General features: G+C 48.5%; 8 protein-coding genes across 8 annotated transcripts; 2 read left to right on the forward strand and 6 right to left on the reverse strand.

Annotated features, from left to right (window-relative positions):
* Positions 1-207: 207 nt before the first annotated feature.
* Positions 208-1,977, reverse strand: N7487_001263 (uncharacterized protein; the record flags this gene model as incomplete). Its single annotated transcript, XM_056869011.1, has 2 exons — positions 208-1,675; positions 1,727-1,977. The coding sequence occupies 2 exons, from the start codon at positions 1,975-1,977 to the stop codon at positions 208-210; spliced, it is 1,719 nt and encodes a 572-aa protein (XP_056733795.1).
* A 474-nt stretch (positions 1,978-2,451) lies between these two features.
* yme2 (uncharacterized protein) lies at positions 2,452-5,089 on the reverse strand (the record flags this gene model as incomplete). The annotated part of the gene is made up of 3 exons (XM_056869012.1): positions 2,452-3,053; positions 3,105-4,850; positions 4,903-5,089. The coding sequence occupies 3 exons, from the start codon at positions 5,087-5,089 to the stop codon at positions 2,497-2,499; spliced, it is 2,490 nt and encodes an 829-aa protein (XP_056733796.1). The 3' UTR covers positions 2,452-2,496.
* Positions 5,090-5,317: 228 nt separating this feature from the next.
* N7487_001265 (EMI1 family protein) lies at positions 5,318-5,950 on the forward strand (the record flags this gene model as incomplete). Its single annotated transcript, XM_056869013.1, has 1 exon — positions 5,318-5,950. The coding sequence occupies one exon, from the start codon at positions 5,318-5,320 to the stop codon at positions 5,948-5,950; it is 633 nt and encodes a 210-aa protein (XP_056733797.1).
* Positions 5,951-6,594: 644 nt separating this feature from the next.
* Positions 6,595-7,149, reverse strand: N7487_001266 (uncharacterized protein; the record flags this gene model as incomplete). The annotated part of the gene is made up of 1 exon (XM_056869014.1): positions 6,595-7,149. One exon carries the CDS (start codon positions 7,147-7,149, stop codon positions 6,595-6,597), a length of 555 nt encoding a protein of 184 aa, XP_056733798.1.
* A 589-nt stretch (positions 7,150-7,738) lies between these two features.
* Positions 7,739-14,365, reverse strand: N7487_001267 (glutamate synthase (NADH); the record flags this gene model as incomplete). Its single annotated transcript, XM_056869015.1, has 5 exons — positions 7,739-7,880; positions 7,934-10,596; positions 10,659-14,005; positions 14,073-14,113; positions 14,190-14,365. 5 exons carry the CDS (start codon positions 14,363-14,365, stop codon positions 7,739-7,741), a joined length of 6,369 nt encoding a protein of 2,122 aa, XP_056733799.1.
* A 3,407-nt stretch (positions 14,366-17,772) lies between these two features.
* On the forward strand, positions 17,773-18,955 carry N7487_001268 (uncharacterized protein; the record flags this gene model as incomplete). Its single annotated transcript, XM_056869016.1, has 2 exons — positions 17,773-17,805; positions 17,873-18,955. The coding sequence occupies 2 exons, from the start codon at positions 17,773-17,775 to the stop codon at positions 18,953-18,955; spliced, it is 1,116 nt and encodes a 371-aa protein (XP_056733800.1).
* Positions 18,956-19,671: 716 nt separating this feature from the next.
* N7487_001269 (SNARE domain- containing protein) lies at positions 19,672-20,423 on the reverse strand (the record flags this gene model as incomplete). Its single annotated transcript, XM_056869017.1, has 4 exons — positions 19,672-19,875; positions 19,965-20,058; positions 20,143-20,340; positions 20,413-20,423. The coding sequence occupies 4 exons, from the start codon at positions 20,421-20,423 to the stop codon at positions 19,672-19,674; spliced, it is 507 nt and encodes a 168-aa protein (XP_056733801.1).
* A 618-nt stretch (positions 20,424-21,041) lies between these two features.
* Positions 21,042-21,547, reverse strand: N7487_001270 (histone H2A.Z-specific chaperone CHZ1; the record flags this gene model as incomplete). The annotated part of the gene is made up of 3 exons (XM_056869018.1): positions 21,042-21,244; positions 21,349-21,358; positions 21,422-21,547. The coding sequence occupies 3 exons, from the start codon at positions 21,545-21,547 to the stop codon at positions 21,042-21,044; spliced, it is 339 nt and encodes a 112-aa protein (XP_056733802.1).
* Between the last annotated feature and the right edge of the window lie 312 nt (positions 21,548-21,859).

Genomic DNA, 21,859 nt, shown 5'->3' on the forward strand with positions numbered 1-21,859 from the left:
CTATGGAGTATCACGGGCTTACTTATGCGACTTACATATTGCCTTCCTCTTAGTGGATGGTGTCATCGGCGTAAGGCCGATCCGGATATTAATCCGAGCCGAGGGAGTATCGAGTATAGGAGTATATACCTATGTTGTATGTGTTGTGTATAAAAATTAAATTTAGAAGGCGCTCTCTATAATAAAATGCCAATGCTCCAATATAACCTATACTCTCAATTTCATCTTCACCCGCAGCTCCTTGGTCGGTCGGAAAGCCCCCCAGCTAGTCTTGTGCCCTGGAACTGAGAGGAATTTACCACTTGTAGGTTTAATATCCCACAAGGACACAATACCAGCAGTGAAAGTCAAGATAGCCCTCTCGGTGAAACCATTGTTTGTCGACCCATACAATCCGTCCGCAAAGGGAGCAAGGATACTTGAATCAGCCACTTGTTTTCCCGTTGCAGGATCAGTCACGAGAAACCGTAAGGGGTCATACTGCTCCGGATTTGAGAAGTATCGAGCATCGTGGTAATGAGCACCATGGGGCAGAATAATATTCTCGCCCTTTGCAATTTTGTATGTACGGGGCTCCGTCAGACCATAGGCAGCTTCTTCTGCCGACTCGGAAAGTGTCACATCAGACGCCAGCTTCTTGAACGAAATTCCTGCCGAATGAAGGCGCACAGTCTCATAGTAACACGCTCTGAATAGAGGGCAAGATGTGAGCACTTTTTCAATATCCAGAGAGAGACGAGGGGGCTCATCGAAGGGGAAACCAGTTTCCTCGCGAGTTGGTCTGGAAGCCACCACGTAAGGGGCAATCTCTTTGCGGACTTGATCGAGAAGTGAAGGTTCGGCAAAGAGATGAGTAATTGTCCAAAAAGTGATCTTAGTCGTGTGTTCAATCAGATCATAATACAGAGACAAGTGCCCTGCAGCACTGGCACCTGGAGAGAGCTCCAATTTTCGGAAAGTCCGCATCCTATCTTTGACCAGTTCAGAGACATCATCAAGATCACGCAATTCAATGCCGGCGTCAATCCCATCGTCCCAAGCAGTCAAGGCTCGGTGAAAGACCGAAAAGATATGGCGAAGCCGGTCACTGGCCGCATGTCCTGCGGAAGCCGCTGGATGCGGGGCCCAGCGAGGAGTGCCGGCAAACAAAGTCACAAAGCAATCGTCGAGTCTTCCAAGGTCTTCTGCGACATTAGGGAAATTTTCCACGAACGCCTCACCCATCAGGAAAGTAGAAGTAACGTGACCAATAAAATTGCTCACGAGTGCAAACAAATTGGCTTCGCAAGCTGTTTGGTCCCCATCATCGGGAAGTTCAACTCCACTGGTTCCACGCTCCCAGGGATATTGGTCAACAATGCTCCGGCAGAAGCTCACCAGATTCGGCATCTCACGTTGAACTAAACGGGTAATAGTAGACGAAGCTTCAGTGACAAAAGCCTCTTCGTTGAGAATGGTAGAAGCCTGGTCGCTAACTCCTTGGTGACGATCCAAATCCAGATTGCGGATAAGGCTGCGGTCGCCGAAGACGTTTTGCAGAGCCTGATCGAGCACCTGGTTGTGTGGCGTGGCAGCTTTGACAGATAAAACAGTCTTCATCATAGATGGAGAAACCACAGCATTGTGCTTCACACCGCGAATGTAAATGCCAAACACAGGCTCATTCATGGATTCCCTATAACCTTATTAGCAGGTACATAGAATGGCAATATAGCGAAAGACCAACCGAGTTCTTGTAAAGAAGGTGACATGATTCCATAAGAAGGCAGGGCCATGTCCAATCCAGGGAAACCAATAAGGTGCTAGTCGCACCGTCTGTGATTTTGAAGGGTCTCGCTCACGTCGACTTTGAAAGCCCGAGATAATCCGGGTTGTGATGCATACCAACACCACAACAGTGAAGACCGTTGACCAACTTACACTGAAATATTTCTCACGAACGACCTGTATAAGACTGGAGGCTTCGTGTCTCTCCATTGTGGTTGAATCAATGTTCCTCAAAACAATCCCTACCAAGCAAGATAGCACGGTTTTACAGCGCCAGCACCCACTCAAGGGCTCGAGGTAGATAATAGGGTATGACTGGCAATTTGAATTGATTCACTCCAGAGACTTTCAACAATTAATATATCCAGGTGAAGGGTGAAGGGACACGATGGCAAACAGAGGTGTCTTTTTCTGGATGACTAAGCTAAAGTCTCAGACGGGCAGTGGACCTGGGCAGCTGAGTGCTATTTTTGTTGAAATCATTTTCACTCATTCATTCATTTTACATATTTTCGAAATGGATGGTGATTTTGCTCTAATATGGTGATGGAGGATTCTCAAATAATATTGTGAATAGTCGGATCAAAACTGATAATCACTTGGTTCACGTTTGTACTACAACAGATCTATACCCATGATGGATTTGGAGTCATAGGAGCTGGCTTCAGTAATATACTGCTATTTGTAATGGAGTGATATTGAGATGAGATTAATACAGTAACTAAAAGCTCAATTCTCCTTCTGCAAACCCTTTGACAAGGCAGCACTTTCACTCTCGTACTTGAGAATCTTCGACTGCGATCCGTGAACTTTGCGCAGAAGCCATTCAATCCGCGAGGATAGCTCCCAGGGATGTTTTGGCAGCGAGCCAAGGACCTGCAGCTCCTGCTCATACTTCGTGATACTTGAATTCTCGTTTTTAATGAGCTGGGAGAGAATTAAGAGATCAAGGCGGCCCTGCAGGGTCTTGTTCGCAACCAGACGTTGGAAAGCAGCGCGATACACGGGTTTTCCCGGCTTGACGTATCGTGGGTACCCTTTATCTGTTCCAATGGAGACGAGCTCTGCTTGCTCGAGTGCCCGGAGAGTGGCCTCGCCGTTGTCCTTGAATATATCGTCGAGGAGGACTTTGTTGTACAACAGGCTTCCATCCTTGGAATGGGCTATAGACTTGATCAGATGCCACGCCTGCTCACGGGTCCATTGGGGTGCAATCGATTCTGTTCCGAGGATGAAGATCTTCAGAATTTCAGACGCCGACTGTTCAATAATACGGTCCACGGCAGCTATACAATGGTTAGTAAAACTCCCGAGGTGAAACCCAAAAATAGACTTGCCTTCAGGGGTCTCCCCAGCCTCAATACGATGTGCCATGAACTCCAAGTCAGTAACTCGGCCACCCAACATCTTGATACAGTAATCCAAGCCACGAAGCGTCTCTTTGCGCCTTGCATTCTGTTCGTTGTCGCCATCGCCTGCCTCTGCGTCTAGATGACTCAACACGAAACGACGACCAACTTCGAGCGAGCAGTCACCCAAGGCAATGGTACGGAACACTTGATTAGGCATGGCTTTGCTCAATGGCTTTGCAAAAGAGGAATCAGTCGTCAAGAAGATGACATGGGCGATGTTTGCGGATGTCAGACCAGCCGCCCATTCAGTAAGTTTGTCGAGCACGACACTATCATCCGCATCATAGAGGAAATTGTCAATTACAATGACAGGTCTCACCTCGGGATGAGCCTCCAGGTATTCATCTTCGGACATGTTGAAATCTTTGTCTTCCTTTCGTCTGCCTTCCAGGGCAACTCGTTTCATAGCAACACCAGTATTCTGCCAGATCTTGCTCAACTGTACATCTAGCGTCTCGGAGAAGCCAGCTTTGGTACCAATCATTCCTTGTGCAGCAAGATCAATGAAGCTGCTGATGCTGTTCATCCAAGAGAAAATCGGTCGGTAGCCGACCTGAGCGGCTGCTCGTGAAATTTTGGTCGTGTCACCCCGAGAATCTTGAATTTGCTTGCAGTCAATGATGACCTTATACTTGTGCTCTTTTAGGGCTTGTTCCAAAACAAGCTCGCGTTTCCCTGAGCCCCGAGGACCATGGATAACAATGAAAGTCTCCGCGGTCTCCGTTAACCAGGCACGCAGTTGTGCAATCTCTGTTTGTCGGTCTTCCCAGATAGCTGCTAGACCTCGCGGGTCCGACTTTCGCTTCCCAAATGAGAACATGCTGGCTTTGCTGGCTTGTTTGCGAACCCACTGCAGCACTGGATTCTCTTCACTCTGGAACGACGACTTGATTTTGAGCGTGATGAAGAACGTGCGAATGGGATCGAAGATTATGACCGTAATAGTAGCTATCAGAGCAGCTATAGCAGGGATCACTAGTCTTGGATGGTTCAAGATCCAATCCTTGATCATGAACAGCTTAATCTTGCGCTCGTAGTTGATCTTGAACCTTGTACCGGACTTGCCGCCCCCTGCTTCTTCGGAGACAATAAATCCGTGCATGCAGTTTCTTGCCATCACGGCAAACCGGGGGCGCTCGAATCGCAAAATTGCATATCGTGGTTCGACCTTCGAATCTGAGGGCTGTGTTTGGATGTCCAGAAGTTTGCCGTAAGGTCGGAACATTGAGTATAGGGACTCTTGAGTTAATTCGACCGCTGAATTATCTGGGGATGTTGGCAAGAATTCCACTTTTAGGGTCTGACTTGGGATTCGATAGAGGTCTTCAATCCACGGCGTTCCGCGAACAAGGTCTACATCAACTTTCAAGATCGGATTGAACCAGGGCTTAATGGGATTGCTTTTCAAATGCTCGTTGATTGCATTTTGAATACTTTCGTTGCTGATGTCCGACTTGAGCGCATACTTCACGAATGCGCCTCCCTCTTTGTACCTCGTCACTACCTCTTTGATCTCTAGACCTAGGTCTTTGGGCAAGGCTCGTTGAACAATACGAGTAGGATCAGCTGCCGCTAGTTCTGGGTTGTTGACTCGTGTCAAAAACCCCTCGAGAGGCTGGATATGACTGAGGGGCCCCCGCAGCAGCCATTGTAATCGGTGCGGAAATATGTCTAGAGCTAGTTAGTGCATAGACATGTTAGTTCGCTATAACTCGGCACTCACTATTGACATAGACAAGCCCTTCATTTTTTCCTACTGAAATATGTCCCGACTGGATAGAAGATGTGCATCGTATCGTCGAGCGTCCCCAAAGGGGAGGTCCCCACCCCCGGGAGGCATTGGCGCTGATACGAGAGCGTATCGGAGACCAAAGGGCCAACGGACCTTTTGATAAGGTTGTCGATCTCATTCTGATCATAGACACATACCGAACAGAGAAAAAAAAAAAAAAAAACAAAGTTGGAAGAGCGATCCAGTTGTTTAAATCGACTTCCCAAATTGATGACGTCGGTTCGTGACTGGTTATCGGGACTGTTTATCGGGGTCACATGACATATTGATTACCGGCGAAAAAGATAACCTCGCGATTTCAAGGTGTCACGATAGATCCACCAATTCTTTCCTCTTGCTGAACAAAATGGGCTGGCTGTGGGGATCAAGTCCCAAGGATGCTTCCAAAGATATCCCTAAGGATATACCATCCGCAATTCCTACGGAACCAGCAAAGCATAATGTACCGTCGAAGACCCTGACCCCCGACGAACAAGCCGACTTGGAATTCAACCAAATCCTGGCCGATCTCAGATCCGAGGATGCATCGCTCTCAAAAAGAACAGGCCTGACCCCTGATGGCAATCCGTCGCCAGAATCCCAAACACCCTCATCACCCATCTCCCCCGAGTCCCTCTACCAAGACACCATGTCCTGCCGCAATGCGTTCGACTACGCCTTCTTCTGCCAGTCTTTCGGAGGCCAATTTGTGAATGTTTATCGATATGGAGAACTGCGTTCATGCAGCGATCTCTGGGATAATCTATGGCTGTGCATGAAGACACGAACTTGGCCGGAGGATTTGCGCAGGAGAGAGATCCGAGACCACAACCGGAAGAAAGCGATTAAATACAAAACAGGCCCCAGCAGTGAGGATGTCTGGGATGTGCGGCTAGACCCGGCCAAAGACTCATTCAAGGGAGACTTTGCCGCAATGTGGGAGGAGATGAAGACCGAAGACGAAGCAGCGAAACAACAAGCGGAACGGACGGCTTCGTGATATTCCTTGTTGCTCTCTTCTCTTCTTGTTACGATATGTAGATAGACGCCATTTTGTTTCATTTACTCATGTATAATATGATGCTCTCCATTTCCCCTGTGTATCGGCGTTTGTTTGATGGCCATATGGAGGACTCCGCGGATTCGCATATAGCGCTTATAGGCTGTTTTCTGTTCCGCTGCATAATTTTATATGCTCGGTATTTCTCAGATCTGTTTTTACGTAGGCTTTATAACTATGCCCTACGATCTATACAATTCCACTAAAAGGAAAGAATGATGCTGAAATAGATTGATTGGCTCAAAACGCCTCAAGAAAAGCTTGAACGCCACATAAATAAAGGACATAAAATTACGAAACGTGTTAGCAAAGACCTAAAAGCCCGTGAACCCAAGAGACACGTCTCAGGATATCAAAGAGGAAATCCCAAACATACTTACCCAAAATTCTTTCAGGCCATGAGACGGACATATACTAGGAAGCTGTGAGCAGCCGGCGTACGTGTAACAGCTCAACTGCGGAGCAAGCTTGTAAGACCTATTGTAAAGAGCAATTCGACATGTTAGCATTCAGAAATTCAATAGAAGACACGTAAGGTGATGTTCTCCAATTCTCTAGTTGTCCAATCCGAACTTCACTCTTTATTACTCTTCCTGTTCTTCCTTAATAGACTGAAGCTGGGTCTTAATGTGTTTCCTTACCCGACCTTCAATCTCAGCTATCCTAGCATTGACTGAACTTCTGCTACCCGTGCTGCACGTAGAGGAGGCCACACTGGCCGTAGATGAAGGAGTGACCTTTCGCAAAGTCACAGTCTCAAACCCCGAATAGGCATCAAGGTTCAACTTTTTGTTAAGTCTCTTTACCTTAGGGCTAGTGGGATGGTCAACAGTGAGCTTGGCCATGGCAGCAGTGATACCAGCGATATCAGATGAACCGGACACGAAAGCTGGAGTAGATCGACCGCTCAGGTCCCGAGAGCGAGAGGTTGGGGGTCTGGCGCGGCCTCCGGCCCCTGTGGAGTTCTTCTGCATCTTTGATCGAAGGCTACCCTCGACACTCCTACCGCGGCCGGATACTCGACCATCATTATAGTGGCGGATGGAACGTCGCTCGCCGTCGAGCTCGCGGTTGGTGATAAAGCCATTCGGATTGAGATCATTCGCGGCCTCGGTTGTCATATTGGCCTCATTCTCCATGTCTGTGATGGATAGGATCTGTGGATCTGTGAAATAGGTAAGCTGGATTAGTTAAAATGAATGAAGGGAATGGAATGCTCCGAAAAAAATCAAGGGATACAAGGACAATTATATATAGTTTAGCCATCAAAGTCAGCCATACAAGTTTAACAGGAGCAAGTTGCCACAGAAAGAAGTACAAAGACATTTTTGACACTCTCCGACTCTTTTGTTGTTTAATGCAAAGGAATAGAGAGCCTCAAAGAAAACGAGACAATCAGCTTTATAGATGAATTTGAAATAATGATGGAGCATAGTCAGATTTGCAGAAAAGCTATGTACAGCAGAAATAGAGAGATCACCGAATGGCAGACGCTCTAAACACCTTGCAAACTTGAAAGAAGGGAGGGGAAACCGCTGAAGCAAAAAAAAAAAAAAAAAAAAGGTGAAAATGAGTCCAAAAAAAAATAAAACAAAGGATAGAAAGCAAAACTCAAGAAAGCGCAGTCCTGGAGGCATTTTTTCATTCGCGCAGAGAACCAACCCCATGGAACTTTTGTTGTGAAAATGGCCGTCAAAGTCGTAAACATGTCCCTACATCACCGCTAGATTAAGCAGCAACCTCAGTGGGCTGAGGGACGGAATCGATGGCAGGACGACGGACGATACCACCGGTGACTGGGAGCTGGGAGCTGGTTCCGCTGAGGAAAGTATCCACTTCGCGAGCACACTGGCGACCTTCGTTGATACCCCTAGAACCGTATTAGTATATCACTAGTTATATAAAAATTGGACGAAAACTCACCAGACAATCAAAGACTGCCCACGGCGACAGTCACCTGCCGCATAGACACCGGGAATGTTGGTCGAGTAGTGGCCAGGAGGAGTCTTGATGTTCTTGCGAGGGTCAAGCTCAATATCTTCACCCAAGACACGATCCTCGGGGCCCAAGAATCCCATAGACAGGAGGACAAGGTCAGCGGGGAAGAATTGCTCGCTACCCTCTACAGTCTTCATGTCCCAGCCACCGGTAGCGCTCTTGGTCCACTCAACTCGGACAGTGTTGATTCCCTTGACGCGGTTGTTGCCATCGTCAACGAACTCGGTCGACATGACACAGTACTCACGTGGGTCTTTGCCCATGTGGGTCTTGACCTCGGTGTGACCATAGTCGACACGGTAAATACGGGGCCATTGCGGCCAAGGGTTATCACGGGCACGCTCTGGGGGAGGCTGGGGCAACAACTCGAAGTTGGTCACCGACTTGGCACCATGGCGGACAGAGGTACCAATACAATCGTTGCCGGTATCACCACCACCAATGACGACAACATGCTTGTCCTTGGCGGAGATGTATGCGCCATCCGAAAGACCAGAGTCGAGGAGGGACTTGGTGTTCTTATGCAAGAATTGCATGGCAAAGTGCACGCCATCCAATTCACGGCCAGCGACCTTGAGATCACGCGCAACAGTGGCACCGGTGGCAACAATAACAGCATCATTTGTGGCACGGAGAGACTGCAGGGAAACCTCGCAGTCAGGGCCAACAGCAGTGCTCGCAACGAACTTGATACCTTCAGCGGCCATGAGGTCGATACGGCGCTGGACAACCTTCTTGTCAAGCTTCATGTTGGGGATACCATACATGAGAAGACCACCCATTCGGTCGGCACGCTCATAAACGGTGACGCTGTGACCAGCGCGGTTGAGCTGATCAGCAGCAGCTAAGCCAGCAGGCCCAGAGCCAATGATAGCAATGGTCTTGCCAGAGCGGATCTTAGGGGGGCGGGGAACCATCCAGCCCATCTCGAATCCACGGTCAATGATTGCGCACTCGATGGATTTGATACCGACGGGGTCTTCATTGATGCCTAGAACACAGGAGCCTTCGCAAGGCGCAGGGCACACACGACCGGTGAACTCAGGGAAGTTGTTGGTCATGAGCAGACGGTTCAAAGCGTCCTGCCATTGCCCTCTAAATATGAGCTCATTCCATTTGGGTATGATGTTGGAAATGGGACAGCCAGTGTCAGATTGGCAGAATGGAACACCACAGTCCATACAACGGGCAGACTGGTACTTAAGCTCATCCTCGCTGAGGCGGTGAGAGATCTCGCCCCAGTCGCGAGTACGGGTTGTTGCACTGCGATACTTCTCACTGCGGCGGCTGTACTTCATGAAACCTCTCGTTTTGTCCAAGATCAATGCAGATCGCTTCTTCTCAGTCTTCGAATCGCTAATGCTGTCTTCAATATCCAGCAAGTCAGTCTTCTTGGAGTCATGGGCATTGGCCTTCTCGGCTTTGACTGGGGTGCTAGGGAGCTGAGGAAGAGTGAATTCGGCCTTCTTTGCAGCCTCTGCCTTAGCAGCCTCTTCCTCCATGACACGCTTGTAGTCAGTTGGCAGGACCTTGACGAAGTGAGAAAGCGCACGAGTAAAGTCGAGAAGAATGCGAGCAGCCAACTCAGAGCCAGTGTAATGGTGGTGATCTTCAATCAAGCCACGAACAAAGGCAATCTCTGATGGGTCTTCGATGCTGGAGATCTCAACCATCTCCAAGTTAACCTTGGAATGGAAGTCCTGGTTCTTATCAAGAACATAGGCAATACCACCAGACATACCAGCAGCGAAGTTGCGGCCAGTTGGTCCGAGATTGAGTACACGACCACCAGTCATGTACTCACATCCGTGATCGCCAACACCCTCAACAACGACAGTAGCGCCAGAGTTACGGACTGCAAAACGCTCAGCAGCCATACCCCGGAAGTAACAAGTTCCGCGGGTGGCACCGTAAAGACAGGTGTTACCGACGATGACGTTTTCTTCAGCCTTGAATGCGGCTCCACGCGGGGGGTAGACTATGAGACGGCCACCGGAAAGACCCTTACCGACATAGTCATTGGCATCACCTTCAAGCTCAAGGGTGACACCGGGGGCGAGGAAAGCACCAAAGGATTGACCAGCAGAGCCCTTAATGTTTGCGTGGATGGTATCCTGAGGCAGACCAGCTTCGCCATAACGTCTGCTGATCTGATAAGAGAGTGTAGAGCCCAGAGCACGGTCGGTGTTGACGATATCACACTCAATTCGGCAAGGTAAACCCTTCTCAAGAGCAAGCTCCGATTCAGCTATCAACTTGTTGTCCAAGCGGGTGTGAAGGCGGTGATCCTGCTTGCGAACATTGTAGGTAGCGACTCCGGGACGAAGTGAGTGAGCAGGGGTCAGGATGAGTGACAGGTCAATTCGTTCCTGCTTGACATTCCGAATATCGTCCCGGACCTTGAGCAGCTCAGCACGACCAACCATCTCATTAACCGAACGAACACCCAATTTAGCCATGATGGCACGCATCTCGTTGGCAACATAGTAGAAGAAGTTGATAACATGCTCGGGCGTACCCTTGAATTTCTGCCTCAGTTCGGGATCCTGAGTCGCGATACCAACAGGGCAGGTATTCAGATGACATTTCTAGGGAAAAGGCAGTTGTTAATAGGCTGCTCGTTAGGGAACCAGAGGCTGGAGGTACTCACTCTCATCATAATGCATCCTAATGCGATCAAAGGAGTTGTGGCAAATCCATATTCTTCCGCTCCGAGGAGACAGGCGATGGCAAGGTCACGGCCCGTACGGATTTGGCCATCAGTCTGGACCACGACACGACCACGAAGATCGTTCAAAACCAGAGTTTGATGAGTCTCTGCAAGACCCAATTCCCAAGGAAGACCGGCATACTTGATACCGGTCCAGCGCGAGGCACCGGTGCCACCATCATGGCCAGAGATCAAGATGTGATCAGCTTTGGCCTTGGCCACACCAGAGGCGACAATACCAACACCAACTTCAGATACGAGCTTAACGGAGACACGAGCTCTGGGGTTAGAGCACTTAAGATCGTAGATAAGCTGCTTCAGATCTTCAATGGAGTAGATGTCATGGTGCGGGGGCGGGGAGATAAGACCGACTCCTGGTGTGGAGAACCGAGTGCGAGCAATGGGGCCGACGACCTTGTGGCCGGGTAATTCACCACCCTCACCGGGCTTGGCACCCTGGGCCATCTTGATTTGCAATTCATCGGCGTCAGCTAGGTAGTTGGATGTCACACCGAAACGACCAGAAGCAATCTGCTTAATGGCGGACCGCATCGTGTCGCCATTCTCCATTCTCTTGCTACGCTCGGCATCTTCACCACCCTCACCAGTGTTGGACTTGCCACCCAAGCGGTTCATGGCAATGGCAATTGTAGAGTGAGATTCCATAGAGATGGAGCCGTAGGACATGGCACCGGTCACGAAGCGACGAACAATCTCGGTCCAAGGCTCGACCTGGTCGATGGGAATAGGGGTACGCTGGTCAAAATCGAAGTCTAGCATTCCACGCAAAGTGCAGTTCTTGATCTGTTCATGTGCGGACTTGGCATAGGCTTCGTAGGACTTGTCGTTCTTGGTGCGAACGGCATCCTGCACGTTGGCAATGCTAGTAGGGTCGTTGATATGGGCCTCTCCTCCATCACGCCAGTGGTACTCGCCGGATTCGGGCAGACCGGGAACCTCGACAATTGGACGCGAGGGGTAACCACGCTCGTGGAAGGCGAATGCATCCTGGGCAATCAGATCGAATGTGATACCACGGATGCGACTGGCAGTACCGGAGAAGCAGCGATCAATAACGCTGTCGTCGATACCAAGGGCTTCGAAAATCTGGGCACCCTTGTAAGACTGCAGAGTAGAGATACCCATCTTACTCATGACTTTCAGAATACCGCCATCACAGGATGACTTATAGTTCTGAACAACCCTCTCATCGGGGATGTCCTTGCGGATCAACTTCTCCCGGTTCATCTTGAGAATACATTCTAGAGCCAGGTAGGGATTGATGGCATCGGCACCATATCCTAGCAGAACACAGTGGTGGTGGACCTCGCGAGCCTCGGCAGTTTCAACTGCCAGGGCAGCAAGCGATCTCCACTTGTTTCGGACGAGATGATGGTGCACCAGACCGGTAGCCAGCAATGCAGAGACTGGAACACGGTCGGCGGATGTAGCACGGTCGGAGAGAATGATGACCTTGTCGCCATTCTGGATAGCTTCAGTGGCGCCATCGCAGATGGAGTCAAGCGCTTCAATATAACCAGCGGTGCCCTTACTCTTCTCGAACGTGATATCGATAGTTCGCACAGTCCAATCCTTGTGGACTAGGTTGACATTCTTCAAAGCATTGAACTCGGGAATGCTCAGAATGGGAGAGGGAAGACGGAGACGATGACATTGCGACGGGTCCATTTCCAGCAAGTTTCCCTGAGGACCGACGTAACATTCGAGAGACATAACCACAGCCTCTCTGATAGGGTCAATGGGAGGGTTGGTGACCTGGGCAAAGAGCTGGCGGAAGTATTCGTAGAGTAGGCGAGGCTGTTGGGAAATACAGGCGAGAGGTGCATCATTACCCATAGAGCCCAAAGCTTCCTTGGAGTCTGCGGCCATGGGACCAAGAATCAAGCTGACTTGTTCAAAAGAGTACCCGAATGCTCGGAGGCGGGGGTCGTTCTGAATGGTGTTGTTGTCCAGGGCAAAAGAAAGATCAACGTTAGAGTCAAGCAGGGTCTGGTTAATAGCAGGGAGTTTCAGAAGCGCTTTGTCCAGCCAGCCGGCAAAGTCCTGGCGGCGGGCAACAGTCTGCTTGAGCTCAGCGTCATCAATGATCCGCCCAGCCACGGTATCAACCAGCAGCATCTTTCCAGGCTGCAAGCGGCCCTTTTCAACGACTCTCTCCGGGTCAATATCAATAGCGCCAACCTCGGAGGCACAGACGATGCGGTCATCGTCCATTACGTAGAAACGACAGGGACGGAGACCGTTACGGTCAAGGTTAGCACCGCAGTAGCGTCCATCGGAGAAAGTGAAAAGAGCCGGGCCATCCCAAGGTTCCATCTGACAGGCAGCCCACTCGTAGAAAGCGGACTTGGCTGGATCCATGGCTGGGTTATCCTGCCAGGCCTCGGGAATCATAATCATCACTGCCTCAGGAAGGGACAGAACGCCATTGATCATGAGTAGTTCAAGCACGTTATCGAACGCGGCTGAGTCGGAACCACCGTCCTCAACAATAGGGTACAGCTTATCAAGCTCCTCACCAAAGACATCTGACCGCAGAACACCCTCTCGTGCACGCATCCAGTTTTTATTTCCTCGCAAGGTGTTAATTTCACCGTTGTGGGCAGCCCATCGGAGGGGTTGAGCACGATCCCAGGATGGGAATGTGTTTGTAGAGAACCGAGAGTGTACTAGGGCGAAGTGGCCCTCGTAGTCTACGTTCACTAAATCGTGGTAGTACGTGTACACTTGAACGGGAGAGAGTTGACCCTTGTAGACGATATTCCGGTTGCTGAGAGAGCAGAGGTAGAACCAGTTTCCGAGACCGATGACATGAGTAGCACGCTTTCGTAGAACGTACAACTGAAGCTCAAAAGTTCTCTCGTCAAACTTTTCAGTGTCAGTGATCTCGGGCTTGTTGCCTTCACCATATGCTGATTTCAAGACCACAAATGGCTGCATAATAATGGGCTCTCGAGATAGTGCGGCAGGGCCAAGAATGGTTGAATCCCGCGGCACTTCACGCCATCCAAGAACGCGCAAGCCGAGTGTCGTGGCCAGTTCCTCAAAGCTCGCTATGGACTGCTTGAGAGCCTCCTCATCGGGCTTAAAGAACAAGTTGCCAACAGCATATTGTCCCAACGGGGGGAGATCCACACCCACCTCACGGGCAAAGTTCTTAATGAAGAACTTGTGTGGAATACTGGTCATCACACCAGCACCGTCACCGTCCCGTGCATCAGAGCCAACAGCTCCTCTGTGGGTCATGTTGCACAGTAGATTGCGAGCTGTTCGATTGCCATCAGTTTCATTTGTTCTGACCTTGAGCTCAAAGAGTAGAAAACTAGCACTCACCATCGCTAACAATCTTGTGGCTTGGCTTTCCCTTGATGTGACTGATTTGTCCGTCAGAATTGGGTTGGTCCTCATGTCTCCAATTGGGGGGCCAGCCTTGGGGGGGTTTTCACTCACGCTGCAAAGCCTACACCACAGGCATCTTTCTCGTATTCAGGGTCATACAGACCTTGCCGCTCTGGCAGAGCATTGGCCCAGCCATAACCCTTTTGGGGTTGGTACTGAGAATACTCATGAGGGGCCTGTTCTTCACTTATATCTTTGCCATAGAGCTCCTCCAAGTTAAGACCCATTCTTCCGCCGGGAACCGACAGAGAATGGAATGGTAACTGAAGGGGATTGGTTTCTAGGAAGGACCCCGCCGATTTGGGGGGTTGACTGGGGGTTGACAGCGATGTCGTCACAGGGTGTGTCGCAGCGTGAGGGAGGCACAAACGGGTCAATGATCACCCAGCTTCTGCGAAAGAGTTGAAGATGGAAGAGGAGGGGAAGGTAAAAGGAGAACCAGAAAATAAAAAGGAGGGGGAGTGAGAGTAAAAAAAAAAAAAAAAAGGAAGGGCGATTACGGCGGGACAACAGGTCCGGGGATTGCAAGCCCCGTTGTACCCAAAAAGAGAAAAATTACGATGGTGGGGAGTTTACCGTGGCAAATTGTTAGGTGAAAGCAGCCAAGAGAAACGGTAAGGGAATGTTTAAGTGAAAGAAATATGAGTAAAATGGGTAAAATGGTAAAACAATAAAACAATAAAACATGCTACATGCTATGCTACATGTTATAACATGCCACTTCGAGGCTCTCTACTCAGTTGAACAGGGCATAAGTTTGACATCTAACATACAATAGACGAAAACAGCTCCAAAGAGCATTCCAAAGTAATGATAATCATTATGATTACGGAGTGCAAATCATCCCAAGATAAGCATCACTCAACCAATCAGAGGGAAGATGTTACGACCCAGGGTTAGCTCTTTACTACGTCAACTAACTTTAGTATTCTAAATATCTTATATGCATATACTCCGTATATATATTATTAATATATTACTATACTATATAGCTAAATCTACCTATTTCTTAGATCTGATTTTTTTTTATTTCTACCCCGTACCTCACTTCTTTCTCCATTCCCTCCAACGCTCAAAGAAAACAAGGTCCAGTGGGCCGGGCGGCCCCATAGGCCCATAAGGTCCATAGACCCATAAAAAAAAGATCAGAGCTGCTCATTGGACGTATACATACGAAGTACACAGTACGGAGTACGGAGTATACTCCGTACACATTCCCGTATTAGAAATAAGGCAATTCTCACATGGAGAGTGGGAGACCCGGGTGGATGGGCGCACTCCCCAGTGGGGCCAAGATGTAGTGCTTAATCCATTTGGTTTCGAGCCGCCAGTTTGCATTTAGTCTGCATCTGCAGGAAGGGGGGAACATGAAAAAGTACTAAAAAAAAATAGCAAAAGTACCGATTTGAAGGATAACTTATATTCAAGTTCATCCCAGGAAAGACACAGAAAAGAAAAGAAAAAGATAGTAATCTATCATGGACATTTGAGTGGATATTCATTGGGCATATTAAAAAGACAGACATCCAATGGATGGTAATGCAAATACCTGTAACAAGTAACAAGTAACGGTACTACGTGGACATTCCGACAACGGCCAAGTCCCCCTCTCCCGGGTTTCCCCTCTCTATCACCTTCGCTTGTAGATGCATAGCCCGATTTCGGGGAGCCGTTTGCGGACAGTCCGTTTGAAGTCTGACTGCTTATCGCGGTTCAATTCAAATTACCTACAGGGCTGTTTATTGCCATTGCCTCTTTGCCTCTACCCCTGGACTATAGGGATTCAGCTCCACGAATTAATCGGAATCCCTGCTTCCCCATGTTTTACATTCTCAACCACTCCATATGCTTTACCCCATTGTATAATTTGGAGACGAATGGAGTCCGGAGGAAAGTGATCCGTCTAGACATGTGAAGATATAAAGATAAGGTAGACGATAATAATAAGAATACATAACTTCTAAGAATCTTTCTCCTTTTTGGCCTAGCTGTCTAGCCTAGCTGTCTACATATAGTGTTATCCCATTACAATATACGTAGTACATCAATATTGATCGGGTGAAATAGGATTGGTACTCCGTACTCTTCTCTGCATTTGATTTCTTTTTTTGTTCATAGTTCACATACGGAGTACACATGTATGTCGCGATGTACCTAGGTAGCAATGTAGCAATGTATAATTACCGTATTTTACAGCAGATTTAACTCCGGAACCAGATCAGAGTGGGTATCACATGATCCCCGCCTTTTCTAGGCCAATCAAAGTGCCGATGAAAGTAAGAAGACATGAGAAGACGTGGGAAGACACATCCATCGAACGTCATGATTTCAGGGAAAGCTAGGTCCAATAGTATCCACCCGAATTTTCCCGAGTGTCCTCTTGTCCACTTTAGGTTCACCGGGTTGCTAGTACCGGGTGATTTCGGAGACCAACATTGACATCGAACACATCAACTAGTTAGTTAACTAGTAGTTAGTTATCAACTATAAGAACAACTCGAACATCTCACCACTTTAACGAATGTTTCCATTTGGGATTCCCCCAACATCCCACTTCTTACAATATACAACTTGAGAACATCGTACCAGTGAAGCACCAGCTCACTTCCCCCTGTATCTAGGCCTGGGAGGTCTTGGATTTTGACTCAGGTGGGTCTTACCTACATATGTAGTCATTTGGCTGGTCCTTGATTTATGCATCATGGTACGGAGTACATATGCAGTACCTGTAGCTAAGGGCCTAGATTAATAAAATGGTAAACTCATCATTGACTGGGTTTTGCCTTCTGAGGTACTCTGTACGGAGTAGGTGGAAGCACCTCTCCCCATGCTGTGCAGGTCCCTGAGGCCAAGCCAACAGAAACTGAAAAGTAATGCTCTATAATATATGTAGAGGGTGTGGATTATATATCCGTATCCATGACAAACCCTACAAAAATAGAACCTAGATACGTCAATCTATATAGATTAAAAAGCTATACATAGAAACGTCTCTTGCACAAAGTATGCTTTTTTACTACCTCCATATACCCCTAAAAAGAACAAAAGACATAATAAAGCCACATAAGCGGCCGACTATTCTTGTGTTGTTTAAAGTTCTAAATGTTATTAGACACTAATAGATGATACTATGTGGAATATGATTAGCCTTGGCTTTCGAGAGTGTTCCTATATATATAATGCTTAGGCCTGAATGTAGTATATTGAGGCATATGTAGTACGGAGTAGATATAACTGACTACATAGTTAGCTATGTTGTATGTATACAAAGTACAAAGTACAACATAGGGCCGGGGGATTCCCCGCACAGATGAATTGATTGGCTGTGGAGCTCCGGCCTTTTCTGCCCTCGCGCGCGGTTTCCTGACTCTGATGATATCGTATCCCTATATCAACATCGCCAATTGCTTCTCTATGACCTTTTATTCCCAAGAGAATTAAAGCTTACCCGCGTTGCGAAGTCCTAGAACCAGTGACCACTCCACTCGCCACGCCATACTATTTTGGAGCACAGCTACAAAACGCCGCATAACAGGCCATCCCCCCAAAACTCCATAAACAGAAAACATCGGGATAACCTTGGAGGCACCATAGTATTCCCAATTCCAGAATTTAAACAACAGCCCTTGAGGAGATGCTCACCCTTTCATCCATCACCCCGCGCGACGTAAGTGCCAGGCTCTAGCTATTCAAGCTTCTCAAACAGCCCCGGAGAAAATTAACAATTGCGATAGTCCCATGAACTTTGGTTCGGATCTTCCCAACCATATCGCTCTACGTCGGATCAACAAGCTGGCGACAATTCCGCAGCCAATCACCTCGCCCGACGCAATGCCAGCGGCACACCCAGCAGTCATCGCTCATTAATGCCATCCCGCTCTTCTGCCAACACAATCGCCACATTAGCTGCAGAAGAACGTTCGCTACGCTCTCGAAAATTGAACATCGCGTCGTTCGGATATTCATGGATCAGGCCAGCAGGATGTGCGAAGACAATGCTCGGTATGAAAGAGGAAGAAGCGGAGCGCGAAGAGGCGCTACAAGCTGCTGCGGCTGAGATGGAAGCCGCGGAGGGAGAAGGAATTATGGATGACGATACGGGGATGCAAACAGGGGAAGTCGAAGAGGACGAAGCCATGGAACGAGATTTGGATGACGATATCCCCAACGCGGAGGAGGAGGCCTCAGGTCTTATCGAGGAAGGCGAAGAGGGACTCGAGGAAGATGACATTGGCGATGAAGGAGAATACATGGAGCGCGACTTGGATGATGACATTCCCGAAGGGTTCCCTGATGATGACTACGAGGGCTCAGGCCTGTATGATGACGATGACGAAGAGGATGATTTCGACAACCAGCCTGATCTGGATGCGGAGATACCTGCCGCCGATGGTGAGAGTGTGAGTGAAGACATGACGCGCGACCTCGACGATGATATTCCTGATGCCGCAGAGCAAAGCTCGGAGCAAGAAGGGGAATGGCAGCACACAGACAGCGAAGAAGAGCTAAATGACGAGGAAGATGAAAATGAACCCAGCATCATTCAAACCAGATTTGCCGAGAACTTTCGCACCAGCACGCCAAACAGCCGTGGTGGTTTGCCTCCACCTCCGACTCTGCGTCGCGAGCCCGAGACTGAAGCCCAGCGCCGTTTCCTCAATCGCTGGAGCGGTGGTGGGGATGCATTTGATTCTAGCAGCATGCTTTACAGTGATGAAGACCTGCGTGCATCCATAACCAGTCAGGGCAGTCGACGAAGTGGGTTTGCGAGAAGGTTCCCGCGCCACATCGGTGGGCCCAGGGATAGTCTAAACTAGAGGCTATTCGAAACGATGTTAAACTTGTTCGATTTCCTCTACGGCGTTTTGAGCGAGCATAAAAAGATAGATCTCGCGGGGGTTCTGCCTCGGAGTTTTGATGGCAGCTTATGATACCTCCTTTACGAGATAAGATATTCTATGAGAAAATTCAATGAGCATGACTTCAAATGCGTTCTGAAGCTAAGATCCCAGTCTTAGAAGGTAAATCTCCGCCTGTAAAGGACTTACTTTTCTCGGGCAGTTTCTGTATGTTGTTTTATATTGTTTTTATATGCATTATGTACGGTTTACTTGGAACATTTTCCAGTCAGAAATAACCTGGCCATCATCAAATCACATTGGACAACTTTCCTGAATTGTCCCCGGGGATAAATGCCAGGCAGACCCCCAACGCGCCGATCCAGAAATCAGTACGTAGCCGACATCTGACCCAATGGCCGGGGTTTTGCATATACATAGCTCAAAGAATCCATAAACCCCAGAACACCTCATAACGCCAAAGCCAAGATTCCCATGCTGAAGATACTGATAAGTAATGTGCGTAATTCGATCCATATGAGACGGAGTAAAGGAGCAAGTCGCTGGGTTTTGCGTGAAGACGGGAGATTAAAGATGATAAAGGCGAGAAAGGCGACAAAGGCGACAAAGGCGGGCGTGGTCGAGATGGTATAGAGCGCGAAGGCACGTCTCAGAGAGACATCAAGGGTATACGTTCAGAATATCCACACATAGAAGAACAGGAGGAAGACAGCGAAAAAGAAGCCGAGCCAGACTCGCCAGCCGACGCCGGTGCTCTCAGCCATGCGAAGCATACGGTTCATATTCCCGCGGAGTCGGACTCGAGTGTTATCGAATGAATCATTGAGGTCAGTAATGTGTGTGGTATCTCGTATTTCATCGCCAATTGCAATTGTGATCTAAATGAGGTTTCCCCGTCAGCGGTTTGTTATTTCGAACGACTACCTGTTTTCGTTGGGCCTGGAAGTTTGAGTGCGAGGCTTCTTACATCCTTCAACATCTTGACCTTGGCGCTGATACCCTCTACCTCAGCGTCATTTTGTGACTCGAGAGACGAGAGAACTGCATCGGAGTAGTGTCCCCTATAGCAAAGCCTTGGTTAGTATACATACATCGTCGGAAGAATGGCGAGCGATCTCAAAAGGGTTATGAACCACTCAACGCACTTTTTATCCGGCGATGCACTCTGATATCCTGCTCCAGCGGGACCGCTACTCGCATAACCATTAGGTGCTGGACTGGAGTAACCTCCGTACCCGTATCCACCTGGTTGTTGGGCAGGCGATCTGCTAGCTTGGCGGGAGTCACCACCGTATTGATCGAAGAGAGATGAAGAGGCGCGGGGATCACGTTGACGAGGAAATCTATTTAGATCGCTGCTGCATTAGCTGAAGGACACCCTATAATGAACCGAGAAATTAACGGTGGAACTATACCGTGAAGCCATGACGGTCGTGGGATGTAGTTAGAGTTCGCGACAGAAGAAGAGGAGGCACATGAACTGCAGATAATTTGTTCAACGGCAATCGAGCATTTCCCAAGGGTCAAAATCCAAGTCGATCACTGTTCGAGTCCTCGATGTTTGCGGAGATAAAAACATCGAGGTGGCCATAGCGTTGTCATTCGCTGAACAACACGTGATAGCCCAACCTTCCAAAGTTGGAAATACTGAAAATCGATACACAAGGCACACAACAGTTGCGGTTCGCATGGGCATCTGTTTATTGTCAATTTGGTCATTCCGGGATTTATTATGATGGAATATAATGGGGGAAAAATCAACACTTGTTTTCAACTTAGACCCTAGAAGAATTTATTTGGTCTACAAATTACATCATAGAATGAACATCGGCCAACCCATAGTCAATGCATTAAGTGTATATCAACAGGGTTGAAAATGGAAATTCGAAAGAGATAGTCGTTGATTCATTGTCATCACAGAATCGCGAGACATCTTATGGACACACGCAAAAAAAAAGGAAAAAGAAAAACATCGTGGACCGATCTGCGGCGCCTATAGTTCAAAGCAATTCCATGCCACCCGGAAGTTTTGTATTTGTCGAGCCTAGTCGCGCATCTGATCATCATCGTTGGTCTCGTTGTCCTCGCGGGCCTGGTATTCCTCATCATCATCCTCATCATCCTCCATCTCATCAGTGGAGATCTTAGAGTAGTCAATGACCTTGCCGCGTGTGCGTCGGCCACCCTGAATGATGTTGCTCTGGTCGATAGGGTCGTTGAGATTGTCTTGTGTGTCATCATCTTCGTCTAGGAGCAGAAAGGGTCAGTTTGGAGGCAATTGATGGTCATTCTGGCGCATGTTGTCATTCAAACATGGGTTACTTGGGGGGGGTTATGGTGGGGGTACACACCATTGTCAGCCTAGGAACACGCAAGCAAAGTCAGTATAAAATAAGTAGATGGAGGTGTAAATTATAGACTCACGATCTCGTTCTCGCTCTCCGACTCGCTCTCCTCGTCCATGCTCATATCTTGCGTGGGGTCAGCCTTGCCCTTGCCCTTGGCGAAGGCTTGCTCGTTGGAGTTGGAAATAGTCGCCTGGTCAGCCATAATGAGGTTTTATTTAGAGTGGATGGAGAATTGTAGGATGGATGGTTGGTGGAAAGGGGGCAAGGGGAATTTAAAAGACGGTCTGCAAAGTAAGGTCTTCCCCCTCGAACCAAAACAACATGTAAGGGTGACCTCGCCGCCTGATTGGCTGTCGCGGGTGATCAAGCCCCGTGACAAATCTTGCCCTGAGGCATCAAGGACAATCTTGGAATCTTGGAAGTATTATATCAACTGAAAAGGAACTCAATGGAATCAAAATGAAATCAAAGAGCAAACTATGGAAAAATTTACCTACACAGCAAGATAATCCTG

This window comes from Penicillium crustosum (genome assembly GCF_028827405.1).
Source record: "Penicillium crustosum strain IBT 35664 chromosome Unknown utg000001l_segment0_segment0, whole genome shotgun sequence".
Taxonomy (NCBI): domain Eukaryota; kingdom Fungi; phylum Ascomycota; class Eurotiomycetes; order Eurotiales; family Aspergillaceae; genus Penicillium; species Penicillium crustosum.